Source organism: Lepisma saccharinum, chromosome 6 (assembly GCF_977018435.1).
Source record: "Lepisma saccharinum chromosome 6, izLepSacc3.1, whole genome shotgun sequence".
Lineage (NCBI taxonomy): Eukaryota > Metazoa > Arthropoda > Insecta > Zygentoma > Lepismatidae > Lepisma > Lepisma saccharinum.
The window spans coordinates 81,724,925-81,751,316 of NC_139234.1; the positions used below are offsets into that span (position 1 = coordinate 81,724,925).

Below are 26,392 nucleotides of genomic sequence, written 5' to 3' on the forward strand. Positions count from 1 at the left end.
TGAGGACCATAACATCACGTCTAACTAATTGGCGTGGTAAGTGTGTGTCATAAGCATAGAAATGATATGTACATGTTTGTATTGCTCTCGATAAGTCTGCTGTGTATAAAGTAAACAATAGTGGCCCCAATATTGATCCCTGAGGCACCCCAGTTTTTATTGGCACAGATTTTGAAAATGATAGTGGAGTGCCAGGCATTTGTACTTTCTGGTGTCTGTCTGTAAGATACGAGTTGAACCACTTGATTGCTAATAGGCTGAAGTTATAATATCTGAGTTTAGCTAAAAGTAGATCATGCCGTACACTATCAAAGGCTTTGCTGAGGTCTAAGAGGACTAGTATGACTGCATTCTGTTCATCCATGAAATGAAGGAAGTCATCTACTACTGTTGTGAGTGCAGTGGCAGTACTATGTTTACTGCGAAAACCTGACTGTAATTCTGGTAATATATTGTTCGCATCAACAAATTTGGTGAGTTGCTGACACACTACTTTTTCAATAATTTTGGAGACAACAGGCAGCAAGCTTATTGGTCTAAGGTCATCAAGACTTTGAATATTCTTCTTCTTTGCTAGTGGGATTACGTGAGCTTCCTTCCATAAGGAGGGAAATTCTCCAGTGCAGATAAAGAAATTGATGATTTGTGTTAGTGCAGGCAGTACAAAGGGAAGCGATAACTTTAACATTTTAACTGTGATTTTATCAGCTCCAGCTGCATTTGAGTGTATACTATGTATTGCCTTATATATATGTCAAGTTCTGTTATTGTTTTAATTGTGAAACATAAATCTGTGGTATTCTCATTCTTGTTTGTCATGAAGTAATTGTACTGTTTTTGGATAAGAGTTTCAGAAAAATTGAAGTTCTGTGTTACGCTAACAAAATGGTTGTTTATAACATCTGCATCCCTAAGATTAGATGGAAGGGCATCAATCAGGGTGGCGACAGACCTGGAAAACCGGGAAAAGTCAGGGAATTTGAGATGTCAAAAAAAGTCAGGGAAATGTCAGGGAATTTCGTCTTCATTGATTTTTTTTTAATTTTTTAAATTTATTTCTTATTTAAAGATATCGTTATGGAACTCTGCACGGGAACATGAAATCTCGTTCGCAAGTTTCGGCCTCATCTTTTAGGCCCCTTTTATGCACAACACAACCACGGTGCCAGAAACCAGTGATGGCAGGAGGAGAGAGAGAGAGAGAGAGAGAAATTTCTCTCGCCCGGTCTTCTAGGCGGGAATTTTAAATTCGAACACTCTTTGAAGGAAAATTGTTATAACTCTGGCACTATGGGAGCAATCTACTTCGGATAACTTTTGTTTTGCAGCTAAAACATCAGCGCATGCAGCCGTGTACAATTCAGAACACCGGACCGAGGAAGGGGGACTTGGGGGTGGGGGCACGTGCTCCGAATCTCAATGGGAAAATCATAAAAATTGGTGTTTGCCCCCTCTTCTCCCGCTATTTTGGAAAGAAGGCGAGAACTTTAGTATTCTTTTTAAAGAATGGACATTTCTCAAGAGAATGAAACATATTTCATGTTCTTGGGTGTCATACAACTTGAATAATAAGCCAAAATGTGATTTTTTTTTTAGAAAAATAGGTAATTTGCATTTTTTGGAGGAAAATTGTTATAACTTGGGCACTATCGGAGCAATCTACTTCGGATAAGTTTTATTTTGCAGCTAAAACATCAGAGCATGCAACCGTGTACAATTCAGAACATCGGACCGAGGAGGAGGGGCTTGGGGGGGGGGGAACACGTCCCCGAATTTCAATGGAAAAAACATAATGTGGTGTTTGCCCCCTCTTTTCCCGCTATTTTGGGGAGAAGGCGCAAACTTTAGTATTATTTTCAAAGAATGGACATTTATCAAGCGAGTGAAAGATATTTCATGTTCTTGGGTGCCATACAAGTTGAATAATAAGCCAAAATGTGATATTGTTTTTTTTTACGAAAAATAGGTAATTTGCATTTTTGGAGGAAAATTGTTACAATTTGGGCACTATCGGAACAATCTATTTCAGATAAGTTTTGTTTTGCAGCTAAAACATCATAGCATGCAACCGTGTACAATTCACAACGCCGAACCGAATTTCAATGAAAAAAAATAACATAAAAATCTGGAGTTTGCCCCTCTTCTCCCGCTATTTTGGGGAGAAGGCGCAAACCATAGTATTCTCTTCAAGGAATGAACGTTTCCAAAGAGATTGATTGAAATATGTTTCATGTTCCTGGGTGCAATACAAGTTGAATAATGAGCCAAAATGTGAAACCCTGTTTGGAAATGTAGCATGGATATGTTGCGGAGAGGGGGAAAGGTTTTTTATCAATATGAATTTCCCAGGCTTACTCCAGACCTGTGTCAGAGTTTCCACCCAAAAATAAGAGTACGAAGGTCCAAAAAGCACATTCATTTCGTAATCAGCACGATGATACCATATGGTATCACCGGGAGAGTAAAGGTTAAGCCTCTAAATATTACGTGGAAAATGCATTGAATTATCATTTTTTCTTGTCCGTATAGGAGTAGTAAGGGGACTTGTCAACAGTTGGAGGGGATAGGAGCGGCTGGCGCCGTCCGATAGTTGTCGGATGTCGTAGTAAGGCATTTTGTTGATCAAACTGAAGGAACATGGAAACAAATAGGTTCCATTGACACATACTATTTTTGTCGAATATCACCACCCGACAAAGTATCTCACTACAACATGCGACAGAAATTGCATGGACTGCAACATCCAACAAAAATCGCATGCATTAACAAGAAGAGCTTTAGACTGCAAATATGCTGCTGGAATTGTATTACTTTTCTGGCTCACTTCACCTTATTTAATGTAGCAGTACTTACGAAGGTTTTCTTTCATCATCCTGACGTATTACTGGTTTCGCACAAGTTAACATACGTACGTTTACAATGACATTGCACTATTTATAGATATCAAGAAGAATCCAACTAAACGGGATATATATTGAATGCTATCACTAAAAAGTGAAACATAAATCTGCATTGGTGAACGTTATAAAAATTGGCAAGTGCATGCTCGCAACCTCAAATTTACTGCAACACTAGTATTTCAATGAAATTAACGCCACTCTCTGTCCTGTCTGTTTAAAATCGTGAGAGATGGTCATTAATCTCTCACTGAGTGAAGTTAATGTCCAATATTATGAAATAAAATACTAATAATAAATACGTAAATATTTTATTATCATATTTACTCGAATCATTCAATCATAAAAGCAAATCACTTTCTTCAAGAATTGGCTTTTCTCTGCCAGCCCTGCTAAATTTTTCGCCCTTCGAAATATCGAAATAATGCGAATTTGGCATAAAATGCGAATTGTTGGTGTTTTTAGCGGGTTTTTTTAAAGAAATGTCCTAAAACAACGAAAAATCCATGAAATCCAACATTCTTGTCTTTTCTAGGCCATGTTTGTGTACATTGAACATGCAAGTTTTCCAACATTTTACTCAAGAGTAAACTATAGAGTTATACTTATACGTACATGAAATAATTCCAACAGCCACATTAAATCATGTATTTCCCATGATTTTTTCAATTTTTTTTGAAACCATTTGCATGGCAGGGTTCTAACAGGAGATCGAGTGTGTATCTACCATCACACGAGAGCCACATCTTCGTATTTGTCGCAAGGGATATGTTTTGAATTACCAAGCTAAGTGCGCACCATCAGCATTTGTCGAGCGAGTAATAATGGAGCTCAGTCGTTAGGGCATCTGACTACTATGCGAGGGACCCGGGGTCGATCCCCTGCAGGGGTGAACCGGGATGTTTTCCACCTATTCAAACTGCTCCGGCACCCACCCACCTTCGCCCGTGATCAAGAAAGTGTGGGGCCTTAACTCCACACCCCTGTACACCATCATGGAAAAGTGCAGGTGAGCACTTTACTTTTACTTCCTCAAAAATCTGTCCCAACATATCAAACTGTCACGAAAATACGTAGACCATGTGACCTACAATTTAAAATAATAGTTTAAAAGCACAATGGAGTATTAAGTTTCGGTATATCTGGCAGATAAATGTTCTAAAACAAAAACGCGAATTTTGGCAAACGTAACACTAACAAGTCAAAAAAAGATATTGCCAATTTTTGGTGCCATAATATATCGGTATCTGTCACGTGAGATTGATTGATTTTAATTTTTTGGGTGCGTCGCCACTAATGGTCATTATGCACCCTTCATTATATACGGGGAAAATTCCATTATCTAAAAATCCTTACCTTAAAATTAAAAAAGGGGTATGGCAAATAACTTTCCCAAAATAACTTTCAAGATATCAAACTCTCACGAAGAGGCGTAAGCCATGTGACTTACAATTTGAAACAGTAGTTTTAAAACACCATGAAGGCATAATTTCAGATATTTACCAGAAAATGCGCTAAAATGAAAATGTGAATTTTGGGGAAAATAACACCGTATAGTAAAAAATAAAAAAATAAGAAAATACACCAATTTGAAAAAAAATAACAAAATATCAAAGTCTCTGCCGATTAGGTATAAATAAAACAAGAATATCAGTTGTAATTTATTGCATTAGTAACAGTGAGTCCTAACCTAATTTTCGGCATAATCACCACCGTTGTTCTGGCATTTGTCGTAGCATGGCACTAATTTTTTTATGTCCATGGTATATGTGTCTGACAGCAAAGACTGGAACTATCTCACTGGAAATATGACACTTTATTTTGTTCGATTCAATTGTTTCACTTATATGCAAGAGTTAGTTGTTTGCTTTACAGAGAAGAGAGAAGTAGCTTTATGCATTGAAAAATGAGTCCGCACTCATGGTTCTTGCAAGCAGAGGGTTCCAAACCTCAGTGAAAATATCAACATATAATACCGAGAATGTATAAGGAGACTGATAAATTACAAATTGTATTTCTTAATCAATCTCTCTTCACTCTTATCTCATTTAGTCGTAACTTTAAAATCATGTATTTTATTTTAAACTTACTGCATATGACAAAATTCCGTAATCCTTCCGTAGCTTGTGAATTGTAATAATTTTCCAAATTCACTATATTGCAGTTTGAATTCATGTCATAGAGAATACAGAAATTAAGTCAATTTCATAGAAGATAATATTGGTACTTAACAAAACCATACGTGGGTCTGTATGAGTTTATTATTTCCATTTGCAAAAACATCGATTTTGTTTAGTTTGTAATTGTCATGGAAAAATGTAAATTTTGTCCTGGAAAACCTGGAAAAGTCAGGGAATTTCATTTCTGCTTGTTTGTATCCACCCTGATCAATATTATTTGTAGTTTTATCAACAATACCTAAATCTTTTAATTTTTGCCAGGTACCACGTGTTCATATTTCTGCTGTTTATATGGGATGTGAAATATGCTTTCTTTTCCTGCCTTGTAATTGTTTACCTACCCTTGCCGTTTTAGTAGGTGCATGAATTTCAAAGACGCTGATGACTTTTGAATTAAAATAGTTTATTTTGTCTTCAATATCATGGATAGGTTTCAGCAATTCCCAATCTACGGCTTTCATATCATTTTCAAATTTATCACTATCAAAATGAGAAAAGTCATGATATGTAACGTATTTCATCTGCTTTATGGGCTTCTCACAAACCAACGATACATATTTGAGACAGTGGTCAGAGGTACCTATAGGGTTTTCAACATTCGACCCGTGAACAAGCTCAGTATTATCTATTGCTATGAAGTCTAAGAGTGTCGTACTATTTGCTGTGATTCGAGTGGGTTTGTCGATTATTTGAGTCAGGCCAAATGTGTTAAAAATTGCTTTTAAATACATAGTGTCCGATTCGTGTTTTAAGAAGTCACAGTGTGTGTCACCCAGCAGCAAGAGGGTGTCTACACAAGGGTATAGCTCAGAGAGTAGATTTTCTACAATGGAGAGTTTTGTGTACGCTATGTTTGGTGCTCTATATATAATACACACACCTATTCTCTTACTATTATTATTTACAATAATACTGATATATTCAACATCACTGCCATTGTCCAAATCATTACACTGGGTAACAGGCAAAAAATCGTCCAGGGTTTCTCAGCTGAATTAGACTAATTTTGATGCCCTGAGTCCGAAAATGACCTTGGTTTTGCTCAATCAGGTCAACCTTTTGAGCTACAGCAGGGGTCGAAGTGTCCTATATTTTTTAATTACTTTCACACCACTTAATTTATATATATATTTTATAATATTATAATATAATATTTTTTAATTACTTTCACACCACTTAATTTATATATATATATATTATAATAATATAATATTATTTATTACTTTCAGATGGCTTCGGCGCGACGTTCATGCAGGAATAATCCTGACGTTTTCTGCTACATCTGCGGAGAATACACGCTGTCAGCGGACAGGAAGAACATCACAAGATTCGTGAAGCACGCATACCAGGCGTACTTTAAAGTCAAGCTAGGTGACCAAGATAAGTCCTGGGCACCGCACACGGTGTGCAAGACGTGCGTGGAATACCTCAGGCGGTGGACTAAGGGCGCCAAAACTTCACTGAAGTTTGGGATTCCGATGGTTTGGAGGGAGCCGCTTGACCATGCATCGGATTGTTACTTCTGCGCCATCAATACTACTGGCATCAACCGGAAGAATCGGCACATCCTCCAGTACCCCGACCTTCCATCTGCCCGCCGTCCAGTTGCTCACTGCGAAGAAATACCTGTACCAGCGTTCCCACAGCTTCCTCACACCGACGACGAGGCCACCACTTCAGACGACGTAGGAGATACAGAACAGGAGTATGAAACACAAGATGGTCCGCAGCCCTTTTCACAATGTGAGCTGAATGATCTGATTCGGGATCTCAGCTTGTCGAAGACTTCCTCCGAGCTGTTGGCCTCCAGACTCAAAGAGAAAAATTTACTTGGCGAGGACGCGCGTATCACTTTCTTCCGTAGAAGGCATGAGGAGTACATGGGCTACTTCTGCCAGGAGGAAGACCTCGTGTACTGCCGAGATGTCGCCGGTCTTCTTCATAAACTCGGCACTCCTACATACGATCCGACAGATTGGCGACTCTTCATTGACAGCTGCAAGCGCTCTTTGAAGTGTGTGCTCCTCCACAACGGGAACCAGTTCGCCTCAATCCCTCTTGCGCACTCCACAACTCTCAAAGAGAAATATGAAGCAGTGAAGTATGTGCTTGACAAAGTCCAATATAAGCAGCACCAATGGATGATCTGCGTCGACTTCAAGATGGTGAACTTTCTACTAGGTCAGCAGTCCGGGTTCACGAAGTACCCATGCTTTATATGTATGTGGGACAGTCGAGACAGAGTCCAGCACTATGTAAAGAAAGAGTGGCCGGCGCGAGAGCAGTTAGTACCTGGGGCGAGAAACATCATAAACGAACCTCTTGTTGACCGGGAGAAGATATTGATCCCACCGCTACACATGAAGCTTGGGTTAATGAAACAGTTCACGCGCGCTCTGGACAAGGATGGGAGGTGCTTCAACTACATGTGCCGAGCATTTCCTCGACTGACCATTGAGAAGCTCAAGGCCGGCATTTTTGATGGCCCACAGATACGGCAGCTCATACAGGACACTGAGTTCCAAAACTCCATGAACACGCTTGAGTGCGCCGCCTGGAAATCGTTTGTGCAGGTGGTGAACAACTTCCTGGGGAACACGAAGGCACCAAACCACGCCACACTCATCAGCAGCATGATAGAGGCCTTCCAAAAACTCGGGTGTTTGATGAGTATAAAGATGCACTTCCTGTTCTCACACATGGACTGGTTTTGAAAATCTTGGGGCGATGAGCGACGAGCAGGGAGAAAGGTTCCATCAGGACATGCGCCAAATGGAGGAGAGGTACCAGGGGAGGTGGGACGCAGTCATGCTGGCGGACTACTGCTGGTCGCTGAAGAGAGACAACCCAGCAGCTGCTCACACACGGAAATCGAAGAAACGCCGATATCTGCCTTGAACTCTGAACTTTTGTGTCATGTAACGCTCATTCTTATTATATTATGATTATGCTTATCAAATTTAATGTAGTAAATAAATAATGAATTAATTTGGATACGTTGACTTTTATTTCTTGAGGGAAACGGAAAAAATTGTCAGGGGTTTATCAGCAGAAATTAGATTTTCTTACGAAAAACAGATTTTTTTGAAATTTCTGTAGAAAAAAATCCTGACCTGATTGAGCAAAACCAAGGTCATTTTCGGACTCAGGGCATCAAAATTAGTCTAATTCAGCTGAAAAACCCTAGACGATTTTCCAAATATTTTTTTTTGTTGCCCAGTGTTATAACCTACAATGCGAAAGTTCAGTTCTGTTTTCATGTAAATGGCAATGCCCCCTCCGGTTTTATGCATCCGATCATTTTTCACGATCTGATACCCTGGTAGGTTGATAGATGCCATTGGCATGTAGGCATCAGTCCAGGTTTCAGAGATTGCGACAATATCAAAATCATGCAGTAATGTAACACACTGTAGTTCATCAATTTTTGGTACAAGAGACCGCACATTACAATGAGCAACGCTAAAATTACCACTTGGCTGCTTTAGACACTCTAGATTTCTTCTTTCACTTTTGTTACGACTTACCATAAAAAATCTTCATTCCATTTTTGGGGCACACACTTTACCCTTTCTGAGGATCTTAATGTACGTGGTGTATTTATCTTTGAACTCTGAATTTTTTCTACATCTCTACCACCATTAACACCATTGCATGCATTTGGCACTTTATGATATATTTCCATATAACTATGACGATCATCACCACTGCCTGCATCTGGCATTTCTTGAAACATTTCTCTATCACTATCACCACCGTTGCATGTAATTAGCAGTGTGTTGTATTCCACGTTCACTGTAGAGGGGGTTTGCTTCCAAGGGAGAGGGATGGTAGAACAGTCTGTATAATCTTCATTAACTATATCCATGATCCTTTGACAAATGCAATTTTTTCCTCTTCTGTTAAAATGCAAGCCGTGCTGCGTCTGGAGTGCCCTGTCCATTGAGTTTAGATCCAAAAGTTTGATATTTTTGAAGGCTTTACATACTTTCTCTAATTTACGGTTTACTTTGGTAATTTCTGAATTTACACACGAGCTTTTCATTAAGTCATGGCGGTGGGGAATATTTGCAATGATTATGTTAGTGTGATTTAGACTTCGTAAAGTATTTAACAGATTTGGGATGATGGCATCTGCGTTGTTTCTTGAGGCGTCATTTGTACCACTTATTATGACCACATTATCCTTTGCACCCAGCGTTTTTGCATCTTCAACTACTGTTTTTGTGACCTCTTCAGTCCTTGCACTAGGTTTCACAATAGCACTGCAGCACATGTTTGGTGTAAGTCCATGTATTTGTGGAGCTAGATTGCGCCCATGACTATCTGCGTATATGACAATGTTCCTTATGTTGTTAGTATCATTGCCTTTCACACGTTTTGATCCATTGTTACATACTTGTACTTTGTAGCTGCATGCCCGCTTTGTGACGGATTTCTTTATTGCTCCAGATTCTTTGTCGTTGTTGGAAGTTTTTCCTTCTGCAAAGTCTTGTAACACTGATTCTTGTGTACCAGTATTGCACGTGGGAAATTTTTTCCACAATAAGTTCCGCTCGGCAGATGGGAGTTTTTGCAACGCAATGAATGTGATTTAACTACATCACTCCATTTTTCTTGATATGCACACACAGTTTCTTCACACACTTCATTTTCTTTGAGCAGTAAGAGATCGGCTTCTAGAATCCTTATAATTTCGTTTTTGCTGGCAAGTTCAGCTCACAGATCTTCACAGTTTGTGCATGGCAACATTTTTGCTACTTACTTTTCTTGCTTCAGTTTCCTGGGCTCTTCAAATATCTTATTACTTATCGCTGCTCTTCATATACCATATATTCTATAAGATAATGATACTTTTAACCTTATTACCACTAAAACTACAAAATAATTACGAGCTCACTAGGTAGACGTCACACAACAAGAGACGCCATTTTGGGGGGGGGGGGGTATTTGAAGTCTCAAAACCAAGTACAAGCCACCGAACCCAGGAAGCAATCCCCAAAATTTGGTTGCACTGTGCAGCCCTCATCCCCTATAGTCCTGATCTGGCACCATCAGATTTTCATGTGTTTGGGCCAGAGATGGATGCACTGCGTGGAACAAGGTTTGAACATATTGTGAGCATGATTTGAGCAGTGAGAACATAACTACATGAACAAAGTGTGCAGGGAAGGAATTTATGCCCTTATGCACTGGCGTAAGGCCGTAAACGTTGATGGAGTTTATGTAGAGAAACATCCGTAGAGGAAACATTCAGTTACACCGTGAGTGATTTTCATACACTTTGATTAAATAGTTTCCGAGAAAGAAAAAATGTTGTGCATTACTATCTGATCAACCCTCGTATAATTTGGGCAAGTTTAAAATGTGTGAGAAGTCGAGTCATGGTTTCGCTGGTTGAGACATCAACATACGTGCTAAAAAGTGTGGATGAGACAGATTGATCGCTACTGTATTGGTATTAGCATACATATATGTCATTGTATCAGTTTGTGTGATTTTCTCTCTTATTTCCTATCGCTCTAGTGGAGCGTAGGGCCTCCGTGAAGCATTTCCATCTTGTCCGATTCTTTGCCAAACTCTTGACCTCCAGCCACGTCTTCTCTTGTTGCAGCAGCTCCTGCTCGATTGTCCTTCTCCATGAACATCTGGGGCGTCCTCTCCTTCATGCTCCTTGGGGTTCCAATCCAAAGCATCCTTTTCTGTTGAGCAATCTGGTTTTCTCAGGGTGTGCCTGATCCATTGCCTCTTCTTTATTTGTTGTATGATTAGTTTCTGATTTGTGATATTCCAAAGTTTCTCATTTGTAATTTTATCAGGCCACTTTATATTCATGATCCTCCTTAAGCACCTATTCACAAATGTTTGTATATATCAATTTGTGTGAAAATTACCAATAATTTTACTGATCCCAATATTTCAGTGAATGGTCTGCAATACCTAGTCATATCATAAATTCTGTTACAAAGTTAATAATGAACTACAGGCACAGTGAGCAAGGTAATGTATTAATATTTGGATATTACAAAGGTACAGGTCTTGCCAACACAGAGCACCAATCACTGTTCAAAACGGCCATGTCTGGCCTTCACATAGGCCCGATGTCTCTGAGGCCAGTCATCAATCGCAGCATGCATGGTCTCGAGGGGAAAGTCCACCACTGCCTTCACAAGAGAATGCAAGGTTTGGATGCGTCTTCCTACAGACCATGCCCTCCAAAACGGACCACAACCTGTAGTCCAATGGGCTGAGGTTGGGGCTGCTGGAGGGCCAATCAGCCAGAGCAATGAAATCGGGCACATTCCTCTGAAGCCACTCCTGTGTGGTTTTTGCCTTGTGGGCCGGTGCTGAGTCCTGCTGGAAGCTCCACGGCTCATTGTTGAACATGGTGCGGGTCAACAATTTCACAAGTGGCTCCAACACTTTTGCAGATGTTTTCACACCATGTTCACAGAAGTGGAGATCATTTGTGCCATTGTACGAAACCCCCACCAAACCATCACTGAGGCGGGATGATGGCCTCTGAGGATCTGTGGGATGTTGAGGCATAAACACGGTCGTTTTGACGATTGTAAGACTCTTCAATCGTGAAGATTTTTTCGTCCGTGAAAAGGATCCTCCTGTGGCCACCATTTGCGTAACGCTGAAGGAGTCTTTTTGTTTTCTGCTCCCTCTGGACCTTAAGCTGTGGAGTGAGGAAGTGACCAGTACTTCGCCGATAAGTGCGGAGTCCTAGGTCACTTCGGAGCACACGCGATATCGACATTTTCGAAATGTTAAGCTCTTGAGCCATCACTGCTTGTTTCCTGACAGGATTTTGTCGAATCCGCGCTGCCACTGTTTTCACGAGCTTCTGGCTCCTCACGCTGCTAGGGCTACCTTTCCTGGGGCGGTCCTCAATTGTCCCTGTGTCACAATATCTGTTGATTGTCCGAATTATCGAACATCCTGCTGATATTCAGCTTTTTCAGGGTGTTGAAAATGTCCGATGGTGATTTGCCAACTTTGTGCAGTGCGATTACTGCCACACGGTTCTCATATACACCCCACTCCATTCGACTCGCAGTTAAATTCACCTTTCCGCTACCACAGCCAAACACACAATGATACTAGTTGTTGTTTGAACCAACATTGCGGGGTTACCTTGGCAACCAGTGTTACCATCTCTGTGTAAACTTTGTATCAGAATTTATGATATGACTAGGTATTTGTCATTTTATTATAGTTTTATGAGCGTGAAATATTATTCATGTACCCTAATTTTGCATTGTAAATTACTAAAAGGTAATTCCTTTTCTTTGATCAACTCAACCAAAGTGCTCAACTCATTACGAGATAATAAAAATAATACAGACCTACCTCCCAGTTTGTAAACGCAAACATGAACTATATTTCTCATGCAGGGGTATACTTTTTGTCCGTTCTGCTTATACAGAGTGGGGCAAAAAACCTGATGATTTTTAAAGAGATATTTAACAGTAAATAAAAAGAGTTTGTCTTTATTTATGTGCTAGCCTTACAGTGAAATGCTCAAGCCATTATTATTGAAACAGAAATATGATTTACACCAACACTAAGTGTGGAAAATAACATTTGGCAAATGGCATTTCAACAACGAAAGCATGGCTCCATGGTGACTGAAATGTGAGCTAGTAAGGAGTGGAATCCCCACCACCTCCCTTCCACACCCCACCATGCGACGAGATGTAATAACAACAATCGGCAGATTTTTTTTTCCAAGAAAAGAGAAGTTTCAGTAACTGACACTGGCGGTGTGTGGACCAAAATGGGACCAAATTTGCACTTTTCTTTTCCGCAATTAATGTTGGTGTAAATCATATTTGTTTTCAATAATAATGGCATACATATGGCTGTAAGGCTAGCACATAAATAAAGACGAACTCTTATTATTTACTGTGTTATATCATTTTTCAGCCCCACCCTGTATCTTAAAGTAAATATGAAATAGCATTTCTGTAATTTTGTATGATCAGGGTAAAATGGTTATGAAATTTGTATTAATGCAACGTCTTCACATATTAATCTTAACATGGGGAGATCTTGGCTTACACACATCTTGTTTATTTTACAGGTGTCTGAAAGTGTAAGGACCATGGTTGCCAACCGGTTGGCAGAAAATGGCCGTGCTTGGTCTAAAATCTTCAGCCAGTACAACAGTGGAACCTACAACAACCAGTGGATGGTTGTGGATTACAAGCTGTTCAAGCCTCAGCGACGTGAACTGAAGGACAATCTGCTGTGGGTACTGGAACAGATACCCGGAGTGGTGCATGCCTCCGACAAAACGGACGTTTTGCGAGAACAGTCCTATTGGCCTAGCTACAATATTCCTTTCTACCCTGATATATTCCAGCTCAGTGGAGTGCCTCCGATGGTGGAGAAGTATGGAGACTTTTTCTCCTACGACAAAAGCCCAAGGGCTCTTATCTTCAAAAGGGACCACGTAAAAGTCACAGACACGGAAAGCATGATAAAGTTGATGAGATACAACAACTTCAAGGTGGATCCACTCTCAAAGTGCAATTGCACACCACCTTACAGTGCTGACAATGCTATTTCGGCCAGAAATGACTTGAATCCTAAGAATGGAACCTACCCATTCGGTGCACTCGGGCATAGCTCAATTGGTGGAACTGATATGAAGATGACGGACTCGAGTATGTTCCTGAATCTGCAGTTTGTTGCAATATCTGGACCAACGTGGGACGATCTTCCGCCTTTCGAATGGAGCAAAACGGATTTTGGAATCACCACACCCCATGTAGGGCATCCAGATAAGTGGGCATTCAAACCTGTCCAAACTAAATGGAGCTTTACGTAAGTTAGTATATGTATGAGGGGAAGTCAATAAGTAAAGGTTCCAGATACATATTTATTACTAATACACCAATGATTTTAATCTCTCCTAATCCATCTTACATTAGCATTTTTGGGTCATTTGGACACAATTATGCAAAGGACATTTGTTTTTTCTCATTTTATGTAAATACTATATATGGCTACAAATTTGCCAGTGAATGTGTGTACTAGGTTACCCTTTCCTAAAGTAATAAAGACCTGAATATTTACGCCAAAGGGGTATAATTGAGAGAATCTATACATTTATGACTTCTAGTTGTACACACATTTTGCAATATTACCATGAAATTATCTCATACTTTGTGTTGCTTGCAATTTTTAGAAAATGCATATTGTCGTTAAAATTGGTTAGATTGGAATGAGATATTGTTTAAATATTCGTGTGCACATTTTAGAATAAGAACAGGCAAAATATAATCTCCCTATATAAAGTGTTGGGGGGGGGGGCTGATGAGATATTTGCGATTATCTTTTTACACCCCCAATTGTACACCATTATGTTTTCATTGATATTTCTTCATAATATTGAAGTCCTGTCAGGCATCTACAGTGCATTCCTGTAAAAGACATTTTCATTATAGCACTTACATGATAGTCATAGTCGACTAACATATATTGTGATGGCCATATTTTTTCACATACCGAAATATATATTTTTGATGCTGATTGTTATGGAACAATGAAGATCGGTGTAAAATAAGATTATTTCCAAGATGACATAATCTAGATGTTGTGAATATTGAATCTTTGTCAAGAAGTAGAACAATATTCTTTAGAGCTGTGGACAATTTCTGTGATAAAACATAATGCCAAAAACAATTGAGTAAAATAAACTATAATAATAATACTCATTTAATATGAAACAAACAGAAATAAGCATGGTTGTTAAAGGTCCAGAAACCCATAAATTATACAAGGGTCACTATTTATATTTTGAGCCTTGGCAACACTGATTGAAGTTAGGCGCGATTTGACGTTTGCACGGAATCGTCTGGCATTATTGACCATAACGTATTTCAAATGTTTTGTCAATAGCTTCATTTGTGTTGTTTATGTTGCCTTGGAGATTGCACGACAACAATAAAATGGAATTAACTCGTGAACATTTTCGTGCGATGATTTTTTACGATTTTGAACGTGGATTATCAAGACAAGAGTGCATCGATCAACTTACTTCCACATTTGGCGATGAAGCCCCATCCTTTGCCACTGTGAAACGCTGGTATAACGAATTTAATCGTGGCCGCCATTCGCTCACCGACGAGATTCGCGAAGGTCGTTTAAAATCAGTTGTTGTTCAAGAAAATATTGATGCTGTGCAAAACCTAATACTGCAAGATCGTCATGTGACATACTGTGAGATTGAGGCAACCATAGGCATCAGTTCCACCAGCATATATAAAATATTACATGATCATTTAGCTGTGAGAAAGGTATGTTCTCGTTGGATCCCACACAATTTGACAAAAACTCAAAAAGACGCTCGCGTCAATTGGTGCAAACAAATGCTCAATAAATACAATCGTGGTGCTTCAAAAGACGTATATAAGATTGTAACAGGTGACGAATCATGGATATATGCATATGAGCCGGAACGTAAACAGCAGTCGACTGTATGGGTGTTTCAAGATAACCCAATCCAACAAAAGTTGTTTGCACTCGAAGCACATCGAAACAAATGGTTGCCTGTTTTTTTCGGGAAAACTGGTCATGTGGCAACTGTGCCTTTAGAGGAACGTAGAACGGTGAACTCTGAATGGTACACAACAATTTGTTTGCCAGAGGTCTTCGGTCAAATACGGAAAACAAACAAACGCCGTCGGATCATTCTTCATCAAGACAATGCCAGCTGTCACACATCTCGTCTAACAACCAACTTTATGAACAGTCAAAAAATCGAATTGATGGGTCATCCACCGTACAGTCCTGATTTGGCACCCAATGACTTCTTCTTGTTCCCGAATGTCAAAAATAAATTGTGTGGACAACGATTTTCGTTGGCGGAAGATGCCGTTGATGCATTCAAAAACCATATTATGGAGGTGTCTCAAGAAGATTGGAAAAACTGCTTTGACAAATGGTTCGAATGATTGCAAAAGTGTATTGACCATAAAGGAGAATACTTCGAAAAACAATAAAGCAGTTTTCAATGCCAAATTCCTGTTTTTTCATTGTTAGGCTCAAAATATAAATAGTGACCCTCGTAATGGGCACTATTGGGTTCCGTAACAGGAACGGAACCTTTTTTCTTTCGGTCCAAGTTGTGTTTTTTTTTCCGTTTCATTACCAAACTTGATTCATATTGATCTGGAAAAAAGGCTCCGGGACCCGAATTGAAACACTTTAAAGATAAAAAGTTTCTTTTACAGTTCAGAAACCATTTATGGTTGCAGATTTTCTCTCCCGGACCCAAATTGAATTTATTTACGATTCCTAAACCTTCAACAACCCTGGCAAAAACTTTGTGATTACAGTTTTTAAGACTGAAATAAAATCCTGGTAGTGAACTTCCAAAAATTTATTTAAAAATTTTTATTTGTTGACAAATGACATTCAAAAACAGCATAAAAAATATATGCTTATACTAAGAGTGATGCATAAAATGTATTTTTCTTGGTAATGATTATGAATAACTTAATATTATTTCGTATTTCCTTTTTTCAGCACATTGTTAAAAATTGTAATTGCAAGGTATTTTTAGTGGTTTTGTTTCAAAATGTGTTTGCAATAAAAATTATGATGAGCAATGTATTACTACTTGTTTACCTAATTGTAGAAAATCAATTTACGACATATATAAACTGAAATTCCCATCCTGAAATATAATCTTACATTGTGTATTGACTTGATTTTTTCTTGAGCGAATCATGACTATAGATGCAAACTTTGGAAAAAATTGAGGAGGGGTGAACAGGAGAAACTTATGGCACAAATTTTAAATACTCCAAACTTAAGACAAAACAATAATTATTAACTACTTTATTCATTGAAAAAGGAACACCAAAAGAAAGTACAATCCTTACATTTATTTGATTGGTTTGAATATAGCATTACTAAGATGACCCATTTCATTCCACACACACTCACATCATATTGCTCATGATGCCCCAGGAATTTGAGTCATCTCTCTTACCAGATCGGATCTCTAAGTTTGTTGAGGGTCCAAGTGAGTGGTGGTTGGAAAATAATCACATGCACACAGATCTGGTGGTCTGGCGGTCCAAGAACTATCCCCGTTCTTTGATTTGATTTCATTTATTTTACTTCACTTTTCTGTCACTTTTGGCTAATCGAACATAAGAATGAGTTATGATATAATGAAATTGATGAAGGGACACTCACAAATAACATCCATGCCCAAGCTCGGAATCGAACTTCGGACCCCTGGCATCGTAGCGCAATGTGCTAACCACTCCACCATGGAGGCCAGCCCCATTCTTTGAGATGAGATGATTGGGAACATATTTCTTACAATAGCCATGGAAGTACTTGCAGTGTGGTTTGTAGCAACATCTTGTTGAAAATAAAAGGTGTCCTCGTTAACCTAAAGCAATGAAAACTTGCTAATTTAGGCCGAAGGAAGTTTTCTAACATTCTAACTTAGCACTGTGAAGTGTCTGTAACAACATGACTCATCCTCAAAGAAAAAAGGTGCAAAACATCTAAGGATGAAATGGCCCACCATACTGTCACTTTGACACTGTCATGAAGTCCTTGAGGATTTTCACGTGACCAGTAACGAAAAAGTTTTGCTTGTTAACAAACCTGAAAGGTGGCAATAAGGCTGCTCGCTCATCAACAGATTGTGTAGAAGGCGTCGATTTACATTTACCATGCTCAATAACTGCTGGTAGAAATAGAGTCTGTTTGCATGGTCTTCCATTTGCTGTGCATGCGGTCACTATCAATCCTGTAGGGGTGGTAGTGAAGATCTTGATATAAAATTATCTTTACGCTGTGATCAGAAAAGCTGATAGAAATTGCATGCTGATGTGCTGACTGGGTAGGATTTCTCTGTAGAATACCTTCTACTTCGTCCATATTGTCCAACATACACACGTATTTACACTCTTTACACTGTCAACTCTTCCAGGTACAACCCTTTTCTTCGAAGTTCTTAATCCATGTTTTCATGGCATGGGCAGAATACACTATGTGGAAAATTAAATGTTTCCGAAATGCATGTTGTGCGTACATGTAACTATCATTGTTTTTGTAATATGCTTTTTCAGGAGAGTACTCACTGTGCCCGGTTCCATGACTCCATCATAACAGAATGATAAAGCAGGGGCTGAAAGATGGTGCTACTCATATGTTACCTCTAATGCAACAACTATCTATGTCCAGTGTTGTAAAATTGCCTCATTCACAGCGAACCCTGCACCTCAAACTTTCAAGTTATTAATTCTTGTTTTATTACCTGTTTAAGCCAGACACCCTGTACTAAAGGTGTTAAATTAAATTTGCCTTTACTTTTTGATTCATGTAATATTACTAGAGGCACATATTTTTGGTAAACAAAAGCAAAATTTCTGAACAAAACCAGTCAATTTCGGGTTCAAAAGCGGTAAATAAAATAAAATTTCAGTGTTATAGCGGAGAAAAATCAGATCGAAAGCGGTATATAAAATGACATTTTAGTTTTAAAATTGTGAATATTATCCTAAATTTGATTTTAAAGCTGCATTTGTTAACTAACTAACTCTCTAGCCTCCTTAAACCCGAAGGTTCATGGCTGCAGCAACACAGGCCTTCCATCTTTCCCTATCTTGAGCAAGTTCATTATATACTCTTTTCCATCCCTACCGATTTCCCTTAGGTCCATCTCAACGTTGTCCTTCCATCTTCGTCTTGGCCTTCTTACAGGTCTCTTACCATCAAGTTTCCCAACAAAAATCCTGTAAACTCCTCTATTCTCTCCCATTCGTGCCACATGGCCTGCCCACCTAAGTCTTCTTGATTGAAATATTCTAATAATATCTGGACATGAATACAACTTATGTAGTTCTAAATTATGTAACCTTCTCCACTCACCTGTCTCCTTATCCCTTTTAGGTCCAAAGATTTTCCTAAGGATCTTATTTTCAAATATTCTCAATTTATGTTCCTCTTTCAATGTAAGGGACCAAGTTTCACATCCATATAATACTACAGGCAAAATTACTGTTTTGTATATTTTAACCTTTAGTTTCTTAGATATTAAACGAGAAGACAAAAGTTTATGAAGAGAGAAGTAACATGCATTTCCTGAATTAAGCCTACTTTTTATTTCCTCTTTAATATAATTTTCACTTGTTAATATTACTCCTAAGTATTTGAATTTGGAAACTGTTTCAAACGAGTTGTTATCAATAATTAGATTTTGATTATTACCTAACACTTGGTTTCGGCCTGTAAGCATATATTTAGTTTTCTCTTTGTTAACTTCCAAACCTATCTCTTTAGCAGTTTTGAAAAATATTTTAGCATTATTCTTAATTGTATTCACATCATCCCCCAGTAAGTCTACATCATCTGCATATGCTAACAACTGAGTCACACCATTTAATTTTAGTCCTTCTTTAGTTTCTTTTACCTTCCTAACAGCATATTCTAAGGCAAAATTAAAGAGCAATGGAGAAATGCATCTCCTTGTTTTAACCCATCATGAATTGTAAATTTGTCAGACATATTAATACCCACACGAATTTTACTTTCTGTTTCACTGGTGCATATTTTTATCATACTAACAAGCTTCTTAGGTATTCCAAACTCTACTAATATATTATACAGGGTGTCATTTTAATGGCACCCACGGACAACGGAAACTTGTAGAGGACATCAAAACAAACAACTTTTCTCAGTAACATTTTTCTCGTTGGTGCATTGTTTCAGCGCTACAGTCGTTCAAAAAAGCCCGTTTTGCCGCCTGGATGCTGGCAACCACACACAACATTTGATTGCATTTCTGACGTCATATCCCGTCGTGAAGCGATGCGTCCCAGGGTTGCCATGAACACACATATTCTGTGAAAAATGCCATAGCTACAATCAGCCACATTATGTACTGTAAAAGGAAACGAGAAAACACGTTCTGCAACCTAACAGGAAGTAAGGAAACGATACGAAAAATGGTAGAAAGAAAATAGAATTCAAGTGGAAGTGGTCATATCGAATTTTGTCTCAGCTTACATGTCAAATATTTTCAAATCTAGTTACCAAGTTGGCATCTACAATTTAGTCTTATCCACTTCGCTCTTCTGATACTAGTTGTCTGTGACACACTGAACAAATGACAAAATAGAAATGAAATAACTCAAAATTCCAAAGGTAAGCAACACATAGGTTAATATAATGTATATTCAGGGCATTATGAAGCAAGTGGCGCAAAAATGGTTGAAAATACAGGGATATAAGTAGTAGTAATAGAAGCTTTCCGACGACTGTGTTTATCTATGCACCGGATACACATATATTAGTTTGCAACTTTGAACAGGACAGTATATTCGCTACTGATTCATAATTACATTGCTACTGTGGTTGTACGTGTTTTAGCAGTAATGTAACAATGTGAACCTCAATTACTTCCGTTATCAGCACAAAAGTACCACAAGACATCTGGACACAAACCTGTAGATATCAACCTTGCAAAGAGATTTGAAAATATTTGACATGTAGCTGGGCGTAAACAGCCACATGTAAGCTGTAAGTCCAATAAAATCTATTGTTGTTGATATTTGATATGTAGGCTGAGACAAAATCCGATATTTATACTTGATTTTGAATGCGTTTTTTTTTTACCATTCTCATATCGTTGGTTCACTTCTCCCTTCCCCTGAGATGACTGCTGATCTTCTGGCTGGTAGGCTATGATGTTCGGTCTTCTGGACGCGTTTCTAGCTTCGTTTTAGAGCTAATAATGTGGTTGGTAGTTTATCATTTTTCACAAAACTTGCATGTTACTTGTAACCCTGCCGTGTGCTGTTTCACCGCAGGAAATTACGTCACAGATACGATCAAATGTTGTGTTGGGTTGCCAGCATCCAGGCGGCAAAATGGTCATTTTTGAACGGCTGTAGCATCGAATCGACGCACCAACGAGAAAAATGGTACTGAGAAAAGTTGTTTGTTTTGATGTCCTCTATACGAATCTGTGGTCCGTGGGCGCCATTAAAATGACACCCTGTATAATTTATCTCTTTTGACCGAATCATATGCTTTTTTGAAATCAATGAATAGCTGATGGACATTTTGATTATATTCCCACTTTTTTTGAAGTGTCTGTCTGATGTGAAAAATTTGATCTGTAGTTGATCTGTTACGTTTAAATCCACATTGATAATCACCTATAATTTCATTAGCATATGGGGTTAGTCTTGTTAAAAGAATGTTAGACAATATTTTGTATGTTGTTGAGAGTAGAGAAATTCCACGGTAATTACTGCAGTTCATTTTATCACCTTTTTTAAACACAGGAACAATTATGGATTCTTTCCACTGTTGAGGAATTTCTTCTTTATTCCATATTAAACAAATTAATTTATGAATTTGACATATTAATGAATTTCCACCATATTTAATTAACTCAGCTGGTATTAAATCAATGCCAGGTGCTTTGTTATTCTTTAGCCGTTTAATAGCATCTTTAACTTCAGTCAAGTTAGGTTTTGGAACTAAAGGTTCTGCTGTGTGTACTTCATTCACTTCTGATTTATCTCCTACATGGACATTTAAAAGGTCATTAAAGTAGTTCTTCCATCTATTTAGAATATCGCTTGGGTCAGCTAGAAAATCACCATCTTTATCTTTTATCAAGTTTACTTTAGGTTGCCACCCCTTTCTAAACTCATTTACACCTTTATATAAATCTCTGATATTTTTATTTTTGCTGTTTGTTTCAATTTCGTTAATTTTGCTTTTCAAGTAGTCTCTTTTTTTACTTCTAAACGTGCGGTTAACTTTTCGTTTTATTCTATTATAATTGTTTAGATTTGTATCATCAGAGTTATTTAACCACCTAAGTATAGCCTAATTTCTTATTTCTATTAGATTATGACATTCATTATCAAACCATGGCTTACTTTTTCTCGGTTTATGGTATCCTATACTTTTTTAGCTGCTGATTCTATTGCATTACGTATGTGCTCCCAATTCTTATTTACATCTGTTTCATTTATATTTTCATCATCATTTAAATCCTGCAAAACATCAAATCTATTTGACAGTTTAATTTGGTAATCTTTCTTAATTCTTTCACCAGTAAACTTTCCTGTATCAAATTTTAGAACTTTTAGATTTTGTTGCTTATGATTTATCACTGAGAGTCTTTCTCTTAATTTAGCAATTACTAAATAATGGTCACTGGCACAGTCAGCACCTCTATGTGTACGAACGTCAATTATACTAGTATGCCTTCTCTTATCAATGAGAATATGATCTATCTGATTATGAGTTTTACCATCTGGAGAAGACCAGGTATGTTTATGGATATCTTTATGTTTAAAAGTGGTACTTTTCACAATTAAATTCTTTGAGGTTGCAAAAGTAATCAATCTTATACCATTATCATTACTTAATTCATGAAGACTTCCTTTACCAATCTTGGGTTTAAATGTCTCTTCTTTGCCAATCTGTGCATTACAGTCACCTAACAGAATTTTCATATCATACTGAGAAAATTTATCAAAGACCTGTTCTAACTCTGTATAAAAATCATCTTTAGTATTATCATCTTTATCTTCCGTTGGTGCATGTATGTTTATTAAAATAATTTTACACCACCTACCCTGTAAAACTGCATATGATATCCTATCATTAATAAATTCTACTGTTTTAAGAGCCGAGATAATTCTGTTATTTATGAAAAAGCCTGTTCCAAAATTATGATCTTCAGTACCACCATAGAAAAAAGTTTAATTTTTAGTTTTACAATTCCCTTCTCCTGGCCACCTAACTTCCTGGACAGCTACTACATGTAATTTATACTTCCCTATCTCATTAACTGTACACTGAAATGCCCCAGGCCGGTAAAGGCTCAGAACATTCCAGGTGCCTAATTTAATATCCTTATTCCTAATGTAGATCTTATCCTTAGTCCAGGGACCTCCCAAAGTAGTCCCCACCCAGAGATCCGAACGGGGGACTATTTTACCTCCGGAATATTTTACCTTGGGAACATCCATGCCTTATATTGCTTTTTCTTGACATGTCTTTTTACAGTGCAGAGTTGTCAGCTCTACGCCTAACCCCCAATATGAATGGAGGAACTACTACACAAGACAAACACAAACATATTAGATAGCACAATTACTACACAAGACGAACACAAACACATTACAGCATAACTACTACACAAGACACACACAAACACATCACAACTATAACACAATATAAACACACACACACCACAACTACTACACAATATAAAAAACAAACAAACACACACACACACACACACACACACGTTACCTGTTAGTTGTTTTTTATCTTAATAAATTCCATTGGTCAGCAACTTAGTGTTTTTTTATATGGAAACAAGGCTTAATTATATTACAAATACTTGCTATTATCAAGTGTTTTATTAGGCTATTGTTGGAACGGCAATCAAAGGTTAGAGCTGAAAGGGTGTGCAAAATAGGAAAGTGCTAGAAAATGGTCTAGGCACAATGATATATGGCACTAATATCATCTGGCTCCAAAACGCCATGGCACCAACTTATATGGCACCAAGATGTGTGACAGCAAAATGTCCGACCCCTTTCTTGGCTGACTCAAAGAATCAATTCTCTTTTCGATTTCTTTCAACATGTCATTTACAAATACTCCGCGGAAACAATGAGGAAATGCACTGTGCTACTACTATCGTTTGTTACTGTTTTTATGGTTTGAATTTCTTTAATGGCGCAGCCACTGCAATTTTACGGTGAAATCACTGGTGTTTTAGGAGCTGGTGAATTCACAGTAAAATTACGGTGATTTCTTTACCGTCAGACTAGGCGACTGAACTGCCTGCCTTCGGAAGTTAATTTAGATAAACACAAATATTGAAATTAAGACCATAGTGCTTATTCAAACATGAATTTTGTCAGATCACAGGATTTGTTTGTTTCTTAAGTTTTAAGTTTCTTAAGCTCACAAAATGTCCCTGTTTCTATCAAGCTTTTAACTTATTATTACATATAATTACAAAAAGAAACAAAAATAATTTGTGTGCCACAGAAACATGTTTCATTTTTTATTATTATTATAGTCAAACATACTTTACACAGAGAGAAGTACTCAGTTGGAGATTGCAAACATCACATTACAGGATACAATACTGTATCAATCAAGGCACTTATTTAATAAAGTCTCCACAATTTTTACATACAAGATTTTCAACATTTACAATAACAAATTACTACGGCATTTGTCATTTGTAATGGTGCATTCATGATTTAGCAGGTTATTGAATAAACTAAACAAAATTGAATCAGAGTTGTTAAAGGTCCAGGAATTTTAAATAAATTCAATTCCAGTCCAGGAGAGAAAATCAGCAAGCGTAAATGGATTCTCTACCGTAAAGAACCTTTTTATGTTTAAAGTATTTCAATTTGGTCCAGGGACCTTTTTTCAGAATGAATTTAAATATGGTCCAGGAACCTTCTTTTCGGATGAATTTAAATATGGTCTAGGAACTTTCTTTCCCGAATGATTTAAATATGGTCCAGGAACCATCTTTTTGGATGAATTTAGATATGGTCCAGGAACCTTCTTTTCGGATGAATTTAAATATGGTCCAGGAACCTTTTCTTCCGGATCAATTTAATATGGTCCAGAAGCATTATTTTGGATCATTAAATATGGTCCAGGAACCTTTTTTCAATGAAACAATATGCAACTTGGACTGGATTCAAATTGTGCGAGAAAAAAGTTTCAAGTCCTGTTGCAGAACTTAGAACCCATTAGAATTTATGGGTTCCTGGCAGTGGCGCAGGAACGGAGGGGTACATTGTATCCCCTAAATCCGTAAATCGATTTGTACCCCTGTACCCCCTTTGGTAATTTGACAGCAGACGCAGTGGCGCAGGAACGGAGGGGTACATTGTATCCCCTAAATCCGTAAATCGATTTGTACCCCTGTACCCCCTTTGGTAATTTGACAGCAGACGCAAGGTGCTACTGTAAAAACAACCTATTTTCAGTTTGCCCAATAAAAAGTGTATATTGTTTATAACTTATAAACACAGAAATTCAAACCATTCTAAACTTATTCTACTATTGAGCGACCACAAGGAAAAGAACTTGGACGAAAAGTCCCCGCACAGCTATCCCTTCTTCCGTTCAGCTCGGGCCATAATGAAGGTCCACTCTCCCCCTCCTCTCCTCGTGGGAGTACGGTGCACAGGAGTCGCGGGTGTGCGCAGGTTGTTTTGCTTGTGGTTCCACTATACATTGTGGTTGCTACTAGTTAGTTCATTGACCTAAGTTCTTGGAAACCTCTTTAAGGAGATGAAAATTGTTTAAAATGTGTGTGGAACGATGGAATCAGATTTGCTCTCAGAAAATCACCCTGCAGACGAATGCTCCTTTGCGTAAGGGGGGGGGGAGGTACACTTTTCTAAAGAAATGGTCGTGTCGATTCGAAGATAAGATACAAATCTTCATCAGAAGGGTATATGACTGATCCCATTTTCTTTTGAATATTTAAAATGGAATTTTCCAAAACGAAATACTTACACAAACAAGACGAGACACTACAGACCAACTTGGGGGGGTACAATGTACTGCTGTACCTCACCCATATTTATCATAAATTTTTAAGGGGAAGTTTGGAAAACTATACTTAAACCTATATATTAAGAGATTTTGAAAATAGAGTCCCGATTAGCCTATCTGAGCATGAAGTGAATCTAGAATAAATTTTAATGACTTCTGAGTGGAAACGGAAACAAAAATTAACACAAACAAGAACGAGAAGGACCTCACCACACACAAGACGAGATGAGGCTGCAACAATTTTTGACTCATCGCATCGCGATATCATTCCTAGGTGAAATATTTCCTAGACATTTAAACAAGGTGCAATTTGCGATATTATCAGGGGGGGATAATTTTTACCTATGTATTAGGTATAACCTACTTATAATTGGACATTAATTGCTTAAAATCTAATTTTGGTATCGAATGCAACACAAACACAATGCCATTTTAAGTTAAACCCTAAAGTCAATCTGTTAGAAAATTACATTAGTCAGATGAATGCACGAGATAAATGAAACTCACTGCAGGTTCTATTGGTAGATTTTGGATTGGATTCACAAGGTCTTTGAGTGAGATGAGAATGTTTGATTGATTTATTTGGTTTATTTTACTTCGCATTTTAGCCACTTTTGGCTAATCGCAAAGATGAGGATGGGCGATATCATGAAATTGATGAACACTCACATGCCCAACCTGGGACCTCTGGCATCAAAG

General features: G+C 38.0%; 1 protein-coding gene across 1 annotated transcript in view; it reads left to right on the forward strand.

Annotated features, from left to right (window-relative positions):
* LOC145988919 (putative aminopeptidase PLBD2) overlaps positions 1 to 14,404 on the forward strand; it is a 47,131-nt gene extending 32,727 nt beyond the window's left edge. The window contains exon 6 of the mRNA XM_083124217.1: positions 13,170 to 14,404. Coding sequence (XP_082980343.1) covers positions 13,170 to 13,919 — 750 coding nt within the window. The 3' untranslated portion in view covers positions 13,920 to 14,404. The remainder of the gene's footprint in view (positions 1 to 13,169) is intronic.
* The last annotated feature ends 11,988 nt before the right edge of the window (positions 14,405 to 26,392 follow it).